At 42.0% G+C, this 12288-nt stretch overlaps 1 protein-coding gene across 1 annotated transcript in view; it reads right to left on the reverse strand.

Annotated features, from left to right (window-relative positions):
- CFAP221 (cilia and flagella associated protein 221) overlaps positions 1-12288 on the reverse strand; it is a 104017-nt gene that overhangs the window by 42624 nt on the left and 49105 nt on the right. Inside the window, exon 6 of the mRNA XM_063078975.1 lies at positions 12116-12219. Coding sequence (XP_062935045.1) covers positions 12116-12219 — 104 coding nt within the window. The remainder of the gene's footprint in view (positions 1-12115; positions 12220-12288) is intronic.

The raw sequence follows: 12288 nt of genomic DNA on the forward strand, positions 1-12288 counted from the left end.
AAAGAAAGGAAGAAAAAACCAAATGAATATAAAGCACGAGTCCAGTCATGAATACCAACAAGAAAAATAAAGGAGGGTATGGGGAAGCAAGTGGGGCATGCCGGTTGTTGGAGGTAGGATGGGTGGAAAGCCCCTGGTGAGGGGCAGAGTCTGAGGGGGAGAGGGCCCTCACTCTAACCCCCAATCGCTGGCTCCTGCTGCCTCAGGGTCCTGGCACTTGCTCTTCCCTGGGCCTGGAAAGCTCTCTCTCCTCATCTTTTTTGAGCTGCTTCATCCTAAGCTCTGAAATTATCTCGTTTACCATCTGCCTTCTTTAGATCAGAGTGTAAATCCTAGGAAAGCAGGAGCCTGCTCATTACTGTGTTTCCAGCTCAATAAATTCTTGTCGAATGACCCCAAACTTGAAAGCCTACACCAACCTACACATGACACAAATCCCTCTGCCTTTCCCTTGTAGGAACCTTCAATCCCACAAAGTTCTGTCAGTCCTGGGGGCCTCATATATCACCTGAATTGTTAACCTTTCAAAGTTTACTGTCTCTCAACTAGATGGCAAGCCCTGAAAGCAGACACCAGCCCCATAATTCTTTTATCTTCCCAATCCCTAGCACAGTGCTTCAGAAATGGCTGTCAATTTCCTGAAAGCAGAAGTCAAAGCCTCTAAATGACACCCACAAGTGACCCTCAAGGTCACTGTAGGGAAGAGTGAAGAATCAGCACAAGTCAGATCTATCAGCTAGCCTAAGATCAGTTGAACAGAAACCCTGACTCTCTGTGATGCACTGGACGTCAATACCTTGACCACCCACTTGGGCAGAAAATATACCCATTTGACCACAATTCACTGGTGGCTTTAGACTAAGAACATTCTATTGCTTCTGCTCCAGCTCATTAACTTAAAAAAGTAAGAACAAGCTCTGGAGCAAGGATTAATGTTTGCCTTGACCTGACTGATTTATTTTAAGCACTCCCAGCCCAGACCTAATACATAAAGCACACTGTGGAGGTACAGTCTAGGCAACCAGAGTACACTGCTTTTTCCATTGACAGGGATACCAGATAATGCAGCTCTGTCAACAGAAAGCAGTTGCAGTGGACTGTCAAATGTAAATAGCTGTAAAAGGTGTGCCTCACAGTCACAGCATACTGTGTGGCAGAAAAGTGAGGGAGGACAGAATAGGGGCATGCCCCAGGGAGGCTGCTCATCAATATTCAGACTGGATCAGCACTAATGTTTTGCAGGTGATAAACCCATAATGAGCTGGCAACAGCTTAACCACCCTACCAATCAGCCTGTTATACCTGGAACTCTGTAGTTTTTCAAAAACTGCAGCACCTGCGCACTAAGAGGAACAAAAGTGCAGAAGACTGCTATATGACCTTCCACCTGTGATACTAGACCACAAAAGACAAAGTTAAGGGAAAAGTAACCCTACTGCACATGACTAAAAACTTCAGAAACTCAGAGATGCATGACAGGAAGGTGAATAGAACCTTGCATCAGCCTGTTAGGACTTAATTACTCTAGATCCTTCCCATGGTCAAATATTCCTCCTCTTAGTTAGGATAGACAAACACTCCCATCCCAGAACAGCATATAACCGCCTCCCCAAGAATGCGTGTGTTCTTCACTCACAAGGCCACCCATGCTCACTTCTGCACGTACTTTTGCTTTACGATAGAGTGCTATTGTTTGAACGTTCTGTCAGTCTGTTCCTCTTTCTTTCCTTTTGCTGAGCAGGTGCTCCCTGTGTTGTGGACTTCGTTTGGTCCCATGAAAGGTTCTCCTTCATGGTTTGACCAAGAACCTGGAACTGCCATCCGGTAACAGTATGTTTCATGCTTTAGAAGCGAGAAAGCTCATGTTTTAAAAGTGAAGAGAGCACCCTCAAAATGACTACTTCATTTAAAAAAGCCCAAATGACTATTTTATGGCTTCAGTTCAATTTCATCTGGGGTCAATTTCAGATTACTACCGTTAACATAACCAGGGATAATGTCAAATCACAGGGCAGAGAGGTGGTGAACAGAGACAGAGAGGAAAGAACAAAACTAGAAATAAACTAAAGGCTAAAAACACTCTAGTTTATCAAAAAAATGAATATCATGAAGAAAATGCGACAACACTGAAAAGCACTATAATGATAAGTGAAGTCACCAGGAAATACCACTGTCTTTGCCTGTATTAAAATTACATAAAACCTTTGTATAATTATAGGCAGTTATTAAAAATAAAAGGAGATGGAAGAATAAAAGCATATTATTTGTTAGGAAAGTAAGGTCCAGGATGAGGATAATTTCTAAAAATTTCTTTTTTCTGACTTGTCCATCCAGTGATACTATAATGTTAAAATTTTTAAATAACTTATTCTTCAGAGGTCTCAGAAAGTTCAGCTTATTCTCCCTAAATTGTCATAGAGCCATTCAACCCACATGCTTAAAGTGTTATTAAGTACTCGTTTTAATCTTCCAAGATTTAGGGTTTCACTAACTCTGTGATTTTGGGCAAACTATTTAATCTCTCTAAGCTTCAGCAGGGAAATTAATAGCTACATAGTTGGAAAACCATCCGTGAACAGGCTGTTGACAAATTCTAACAATGCTTTTGATTCACTGGACTACAGAAGGGAGGTCCACCACCTGACTCACAGTAGTAACAGTGAAAGGCCACCACCACTGCCCAGGGCGTGTGGGCAAGAGAAAGGCCCAGAGGCCACATGGACCCTGACTCATACCCTTGTTTGGTCACATATGAGCTCTGTAACTTTGCTCAGTTATCTTATCTAAGGCTCAGTTTTGTCATCTGTAAAACGCAACAAGGATTAAAGGAGAAAACAATGTATGGGGTCTGGGATAATGCCTGGTACATGGAGTGTGTCCTATAAATGTGGCCTTCCCAATGTTTGTGCTCAATAAAACAAGCACTAATTTATTGTGTATTATCATTAAAATGTCAAAACTCATACTTGACACATTTGAATTCTTAAAAAGGAGGAGGCAATTGCCTGATGATGCCAAGCTACCAGGATCAGTTTCCCAAAGCCCCAGGTCTTTCTTTTTGCTTCACAAAAGTATCAAATGCAGGCAAATCCACAGGTCAGAAGACAAGGACTGGGCAGAGGTGAAATATAAGCCCTGAGGCTTTTGGATACACGTTGACTTCTGAATTTCTCGGGAAGAACCAACTCCCACTTGGCCACAGCAGATGAAGACTAACGTGTTGCAGATGCCTACAACGCTAATAATCCCAGTACTTATTTTAATCTTTAACTTCCTTCCCCCTCCAGCAAGTGTTTTTTACTGGAACTAGAAATAAGTAGTAAAATGAAGGCTTTTGGAATCTACTAACTTTCCTTTTTGTCCCTATGCATCAAAAATCCAAAATGCAGACATTAGAAGCAAGACCAGAGCAGCCAGGAGAAGTTGAGGAGAAGTCCGAGGAGAGGCTGCTGGGGAAGTTAAGCCAAGTCAGCTATTCATTTTCTGCCAAGCACGTGACCTGCTGGCTGGGAACAAGGCATGTGCACACAGGTGTTATGTACCTACCATACCGAGCATGGGGTCCAGCACTGCAAAGACAGCTCCTGGGGAGGGCAGGTGACTGTGCAGGAAGTTACCACATGGCACCTCATACACTCAGTGCTCAGGCTGGAACCAGGAGCCACCTCCTGACCCACCAGCCTCATCTGACCCTTCAGCAAGACCTGTCCACTTCCCCATCCACTCTCATCATCTCCAAGGCCATCACCCGGGATGCTTGAACACACATTCTATGGTGCTGTATTCCCTACATTCCAGTCCCAGCTCTGCCACTTACCAACTGTATGTCCTTGGGCAACTTACCTAAACACACCGTGCCTCAGTTTCCTCATCTGCAAAGTGGGCATAATAACAGAATCTACTTCATAAGAGTTGTTGGGGGTACTAACTGAGTCATACATTCAGAGTAGTGTCTGGCACATGGTAAGCACTATGTAAGCATTAGCTGTTAGTATTACCATTATCATCCCTTCTCCCACGTTATTCTTCTGCTGGTAGCAGGTTCTATTCAAAGTTGAGTAAAATGTTGAATAGAATCAACAAGGGTACTACACATATAAACTGCACAATTAAAAATTAATACTTTTTGAAGGAGGAAAGGAACAGAAGCAAAATCAGATAAAGAATACACTTCATAAGAGGACAACCTCAGAACACATGTGGTTCACCTGAGTCTTAAAGAAATTACAGACAGCATGGCCTTCTCATGGAAAGAGTCACCAGAATTCAAGAAAGTGATATTAGAACATACCCAAAGACAATGAAAAGAGTGTTGGTAGAGTCCAGGAAATAAATGGAAAAAAGAAAAAACTGTCACGGAGGCAGAAACTGCATTGGAAGGAACAATAAACACACATGCACACACATGCACACAAATGCACACCATGCGCATATGCACACACACATACATATAAGCTCTGAAAACACACTGGGGATATGGCAGGTCGGAATGAGGAATCCACACAAAATCAAATTATTTTAAAGAAGGTAATAGATACCAAGGGCAAAGGAGAACCAACATACATACATAATTAATATTCCTGAGGAAGGGAACAAAGCAAATAGAACATCAAAATATTCAAAGTTTTAATAGTTGAAAAATTCCTAAAATAACAGGTCATTTTTCTCCAGATCAAAATGACATGCCATGTTCCAGGAAAACAAAATAATACAGAACAGCACCAATACATATCCTGGTAAATTACTTAATTCCTAGACTGAAAAAAAAAAAAATCCAGAGGGCATCCTGAATTCACCTTCGATGGGGAAAGATTGAGCCCAGCCTCTGAATTCCTAGCAAATTCAAAGCCAGAGAACAATCAAGCAATATCCACAAAGTTCTGAGGTAAACAAAGTTGTCAACCAAGACCGCTATACCTCGCCAAGTTGTCGCTCAGGATCACGAGCAGCAGAAAGATACCCTCAAACATGCAAGCGCTCTAGACATGTGGCCTCCAAGAACCTGTAGTTAATAATTTAATAAGCCACTAGGGTACAACATCCAGATAGCCAGAAAAAGAACTGAAATAAAGAACTTGGGAATGGAGAGAACATGGGATAAAGAATAGAGGTGAAAACCCTAGCTCCATTTCCATAGAAATTAAGTTAACTGTGGCATCTATGGCCACAAAACAGAATGTAAATGCTGTAGATGCAGATAATGTCAAACAGTATAACAGAACTGGGAGTTGTAAGCAGGGAAGGGGAGAAAGTGTACATGTCTATTTCCCCATCTTCCATGGCTAGGATTCTGGCTGAAGTCGAAGCACTCAGTTGAAGAAGCTGGAGCCTCTGATCTCTTAACATTTTCATAATCTCTTTTCTTAATTTTAGCAGTAGATTGTAGGAATGAATATGGCTTATATCAAGGAATTCCATCAATTCCCTCAGCTTCACTTGTTTTTCTTCAGTCAATATCAAGTAACAATATTTTTACATATAATATGATCCCATTCTTCTAACAGTTTTATCTGTTGTTGAATCATCACATGCACCTACGCTACTTCTCTCTTCTCTTTGTCCATAAGCACGGAGAGGTGTCTGCAGCGATGCTCAACAAACGTTCATGATGGTTATTTCTGGGGTGGAGAGGTTCTGGGTAATGTTTCTTCAACTTAGATTTTGTACTTTTTCGCAGTGTCTTAATTTTTTATAGTAGCTTTGTACACATTGATCCACCACTTCCCCTCTCCCTGCCCCATTTTTAAAGAAATATTTATGTTTGCTTAACCCAGTTTCTCCCATTCTTATTTATACCCAGAGTGATGTCTTTTATCCTCTGTTGTTGCTGTTGCCTGGTTTGTTTGGTTTTTTTTGCCATAGCACCTACTCTGGAGCACTGCTATGGGACCTTCAGAAGGTAATCAAAGCTGGCATCTCTTCAACCTCCTGAAAGACAGGCTTGCCCAGCAGAATGAAGGGCTAGGCCAAGCCATCCCTGGGCTTTCCCTGGGCCTCACTGGGACCAGCACTTCTGGATGGACAGTAGAGATAAGAGTTTGGTCAAGGTACAGGCACTGTTCTCTGGGTGAAGTTCACTGACTGCTGCTGTGGTCAGCTGAGCTCAACCAGCCCAGACTGATACCCCACCAAATGGTCTTCTGGAATAGGAGATACCTAGGGCCTCTGAAAGCAAGAAGAATACACAAGACTTGGTTGAGACCTATTATTAGTTTCTTTAACTTTCTCCATGAAAAAGAATTTTCCTAAACTCTTAGTCCATTTGTCTCCTGTCCTATTTCAAGGCATCTGGCATCTTTATTCTTCCAGCTTACTGTAGTGATTGAGAGCTTGAGTCTGGAGTCAGACAGACCCTGCTGACCTAGGCAAGTGTCCCTGAGCCTCATTGTCCTTGGCTGTGAAAAGGTGATGATAATAGTCCCCTCATCTCAAGGCTGTAGGGTTGAATGAGACAGTGCCTGTGATGTGCTTAGTGCAGCATCGCGAATGTAGCTACCGATCAGTAAACAGAAACAACTGTTAACTATACAACTAACTGTTGTATAGTGCCAGCCACTCTATACAACCAGTGCCACTCTTTACCACTGTGACAATGTTGCTTTAGAGTCTGTGCACCAAGAACTGCCACTTGTCTATCTAGTTTTTCCTGCTCTCTTCAGTATGCTATTATAAATTAATTGCCTATGTCCTTTAAAAGCTAGGAAACTCATTTGCAGCTAATACTAACTGTCCCTAATTGTTCTCCCTTCCTCACCCATTTAGGTTTGGTGCTTTAGAAAATTATTAAAAACTTTGCCCTGTTGATCTTACTTCTCATGAGCATTCTTTTCCAACCCTGCATAAAGCCACTGGCTCTTCCCCCATTTGCTCAACTGGAAGGCTATAGAGCCCTTTGCTGGCGTATGCCACTCATCTCCACCACTTGTTTTAAGTGAATCTTGCCAAAGGTCCGTATGTTGCCATTTCTCTAAAAAGTCATACAACAAGCATATATCTCCTGAGATGAGGCTGTTCATTGTAACCACCAATAAGAAGCCTTTTGTCAGGGCCTGCTTTGTGTGCTGGAGATTGAAGGTCTTACCATCCCCTTGACAATCCTCATCTGTCCCCTGCACAGTTGGTGCTGGGGCTCAAGGGTCTTCTGTGTCTCCCGTCTGCAGGTGTATGAGGAGCAGGGGAGAAGCAAGGGTAACCTTCCCTTTTCATATTCCTGTCTGGATGGAACGGCTCTGCCTGTGGACTTCCAGAGGCTGCCAGACCTTACAGGTGAGGCTTGTTACACAATAAAATACCTCAGCCAGGGGTCACGGGGCCTTTGGAGAAACAAAGAAGCAAAACAGAGTTAACACTTGCTCCCTTTTGAAAACTAAATGGGCAAATGCTGGAGTGTGGGCAGCACAGTGGCGTGTACTGCCAGAAGTATGAAGAAATCCAACTGAGAGGACGTGCTGGACTAAGGGTCAAGTCCAGACCTGCCACTAGGAGCAGGAAGTTCATGAATGCACCTGGGATCTCGACAGGCACGGTGCAGTGTTCTTGGTGTCCTAGTATTTATCCCGGGAAGCGGGGTTTGCTCTTTGCTGGGATGTGCTATTGCTGGGTAATGCCCTTCAGTAATGCCTACAAACAAAAAGTGTTCTGAGGCCAAAGCGAGTGGAGAGGCTTTGGGCTTACTCCCAAATCAATATACAGTTGCAATAAGTGTGCATGTCAGAAGAAAATGCACAATATAAAATTATTTGTAAGTGGCTTATACAGTACACCTTATTGAAGAAAGAGAAGGAAAATATTTACACTTTATATAAGAACTCTGGGCAATAGTCCCTAGGAACTCTTGCTTAACTAGCCATTTTATGCCACAATTCACCATTCATGTTAATTAGATGCATTCTTCTTTAGTGTATGTGATATCAAGGGAATGTCCAAGATCTCAAAGTAATCATAAGTACACAAGTTCAACAATTTTTTGTGGCATTTGGCTGGTCTCCAACATTAATAAGATCTTGGCCAAAGTTGTATTCTGCTGGTTCTTCTAAAATTATCAACAGAGTGTTCTTGATGTTTTAATTGCATATGATTTGTTGTCAGCAGAACAAGGAAGGTCATAAAATCCTTTACTCATTTTCCTCAATCTTGGAAAAATCTTGGCACCACCAGCAGATCTAGCTTCTTTGTGACAGCCACAGTGCTCCCCTGCATCTGAAGGATGCCCAGTGGGCAAGTGGCCAGCTGAGTTAAAGGTGAGGGCACTATGTCAGCTTCATATCTTATAAATGGTACTAGCTTTATTCAAATTTATTTTCATCTGGCAAGCCTGAGCACAAAATGCCTGGAAGGTGTGGATAGATGATGCTTCTATTTAGAGAAGAAACAGTTTTGTAACCTAACAGATTATGGATGTCCCCACAGGTCTTTAGACAATTGGTTATCAAAGACATGCTTGGTCTACAAATATACATACTAGCTGTGTAAAATTAGTCCATGGTTCTCATCTATCTGTAAAATGCCCAGTCTGTAAAATAGAGGCAAAGATGCCTGGCATGTCAGGAAAACCAGTGGGCACAAACCCCACCTGGGTAACATGTCAGCCTGAGCTGCACTCACTCTCCAAGAGCTAAGGCGTTTTTACTAAAAAAGGTGACTAAAAGTCATTGCTAAATTCTATAACATCAAAAGTCTATCAGCCAAAGATGCACGGATACATCAATAAAGTGGGAAACCAAAGCAAAAAAATTCTGAGAGACTACTGGACCAACGGATGCACTAAACGTCATAAAATAGCCTCTGACACCAGTTTGGAAATGAAGATCACTTAGAAATGGCAAAAGAGGGATCCTCAAACTTTAAGAACCCTGGCTTGCCTTCATTCATTTATTCATTTGTTTCTTTGTTTATTCATTCATTACCTTCTCTTGCACCACACTCTCCAGATTTTCCTCCTTAGTCTCTGTCCCTGGACCCGCTCTCCTTGCTGTCCTCTGAGTGCCTGAGTGCTCAGGACTCGGCCCTCAGTCCACTTCTCTATCTACGCTCATTCCCTGGGCCACCTCATCTCCAGCCCCACAGCTGTGCGTTCCATCAACACCCAGGTGAAGTCCAAATTTATGTCCCTAGCTCTCACTTGCCTCTCAACTCCTTTAATTTCACCAAAGGAGGAACTTAAAATACAAGGAACAAACAAAGCACCAGAACAACCACAAAAGCCTATCAGATGGATCCAATGAAATATCTCATGTATCACAATTTGTCTGAATTATGTGGCTGTGCATTTTACAATCTGAGTGCCGGGGAGAGACCTGCATAATTTTTGTGAGTGTTTGATGTATAGTTGCCAGTGAACTCTGCTCAACATGGTATTTGCTTATCTATAAAGTCCCCCAGGTTTTGAATAGGTTGTGGTATTTTTCAGTTTTCTGCTGCTTATAACAGAATACCTGAAACTTAACAGTTTTGAAAGCTAGGAAGTCCAAGATTGAGGGGCACATCTGATGAGGACCTTCTTTATGGTGGGGACTCTGCAGAGTCCCAAGGCACTGCAATGCACCACATGGTGATGGGGGCTAGATCATACGAACCTGCTCACTTGCTATCCTTAGGAAGCCACTAGTGCCCTTCCAAAGATAACCCACTCCTCGATTAACCTATTAATAGATTCATCTATTCATGAGGGTATAGCTCTCATGATCCAATCACTTCCGAAAGGCTCCACCTTTCAAATTCCATAGTCAGATTTCCCACCCTGTTAACACTGTTACACTGGGGATCAAATTTCAACATGAGCTTTGGAGGGGACATTCAAACTATAGCAGTTGTGTTTCAAAACCCCTCTGGTAAATTAATATTCTAGGTTTCAGGACACACTACTTTAGAGAAGTATGGCCAGACCACAGGCTCTCTGGCTTCTCTTTCACTTCCTTGCTGCTGACAGCAGCTCAGTCCAGGCTCTCAAGGCCTGCACAATTTCATTCCAACACCATGATTTCCTGGCCTCCTGTTTGTACCCACCTCAGACACACCTGCACACTGCGGCCACACTGACCTGTCTTAAAAACAGTTCCCATCACAACTGTTCAGAAATCTTAGTGGTTTCCTTCTGCGTAAGGACTGTCATAGAACTATAGACCATAAGGTGAGGCAGGACCTACAGATTGAACTAGTCCAGGGATACCCAGACACTACTCTAGGGAATGTCTATATCAGAATCACATGGAAGTGCTTGTAAATGTACAGAAAACCAGGCACTTCCCAGACTTATTGAACCCAAATCACCAGGGATGGGTTCCTGGGCTTTATAGCTTCCCCGAGTGTTCTGCACGTGGGGGCACCGACCTGGTCTAACCTCCATCAGGGGCTGGACCCCCCTCTGCTTCATTCCCACCAGGGTTCAGAGAGGGTCAACGAGCTACTTGATAAGCACCCAAGGTCATCTTTGGGCACCTCTAACTATGCACTGGTCGTAGCTCTATCCTTGGGAGACACGTGGCACAAGCCCACTCCTTCTTCACACCCCATTACATCTCGTTATCGACAACAGCTAGCCTGCCTGCCATGACTTCTCTTCCTGAGTCTACTATTCCCGTTTCTTCACTGACGTCCTTTCACTGGGACTCCTCTAGATCTGTCTTAGAGCATGGCTCTCAGAGACAATGCCAGAGGTCCAGTGAGGTCGGACAGCCCAGAGTAGGGCAGGATTACCTCCTCTTTCTTGCTAGAATCTCTCTAAGTGGAGTCTAGATGAAGACCAAAAAGCTAGCTCACTTTACAGACACATCTTGTAGGGCAAATTTTTACAATCCTTTCAGAATTAAGGTCAAAATTCGATTTGCACTTGATGAGGCAGTGCATAGACTTTGAAGCCAGACTGAGTGGGTTCAAATCCCACCTCTGCCACTTTACTACTTAAGTGACCTTAGACAAGTTATTTAACCCTTCTGTGCCTCATTTCTATACATCTATAAATGGAAATAATTGTATCAAACTGATGTGGTCGTGGTGCAGATTAAGCATACGAGTGTACTTCAACAAGTTCCTGGAAAAATAGAATTAAAAGATACATGTAACTATCAATGAACTCTGAAATACCCTTGTATACATATCTTGCTTAGAGTAGTGCCTGGCACATAATAATCTCTAACTAAGCGTTACTGTTATTATCCTGTGGTGATGCCTATAGTGAGAATATCAACCATACTTGAAATCAGAAATATTATCTTGTGTAATTTTAGTAACCATTTATCTTTTCTTTTTAAGGCGCAAACAGCTGAAAATAGTAAAACTCTTCTCTCTGGAAAAGAATCAAGTCCTGTTTTTTGCAATATAAACAGTAGTTACCTCATATTTTTAAATCTCAGAATGACTCTTGGTTCTCTAGAAAATAATCTATGTGCATTTTATAATCTAGAATTAGTTCAAAGTTTCTGCTTTGAACCCTCACTTGTTGAATAAAATATGCACTGGCATGTTTAAAGAGTTGTAAACAAATGAATACCCAGACTTGAATGAAATAAAACAAAAAAACTTTTAGCATTCACAGCAGACCACTGTGGACAGATATTTAAATCCCAAATGTAAATATCAAGAGACAGAAACTGAGGAGCAGAAATCACTTCAGGTGTAAATCTCACTTTCAAATGCCCTCAGCAGCATAGGGATCTATGTCCTTTGGGGCATGCAAAGACAGACTGTTCATCCCACAAAGGAGACAAATTCATTAGATCCTCCACGAAGATTCTGAAAGCTTTCGAAGAAATAATATTCCCATTTTATTTGAAATTGAATTAAAAGGTGAATGAAAAACCAAGGACATACCAAGAGCCAAAATTAGATTTAGAACGGACCAACCTCTAATTTCAAATTTCGACCTTGGAAGAAACTTACCTGAACATTACTGTAAATTATCTGTATGATACAAATTACTCAAAAGTGTCATTCCCAAACGTCCAATTCTAAGTTACATTATGTTAGATAAGTAAAATTTGTTACTGTTACACATTTGAAAATATGTCACTACATTCAAATGTGAATTATTCTTTTTTTAGAACTTGAGACCTACTTTCCTCTCTTTGACCTGAGAACTCTAAGGAAATTGACAACTTGAAATCTTGACACTCCTTACCTGATGTTGGTGCAATAGCAAAGGCTTGATGAGACTGAATCAAAGTGATATGGAACTCGAAATCTACAGGGCAGCTGCACTGCAAAGGAATAACATAAGTTTTGCTGCAAAATAAACAAAAAGAAAAAGAAAAATATTATTATTTTTTTTATAACTCGCTCTTTTGGCAGCAA

This window comes from Cynocephalus volans, chromosome 1, assembly GCF_027409185.1.
Source record: "Cynocephalus volans isolate mCynVol1 chromosome 1, mCynVol1.pri, whole genome shotgun sequence".
NCBI lineage: Eukaryota > Metazoa > Chordata > Mammalia > Dermoptera > Cynocephalidae > Cynocephalus > Cynocephalus volans.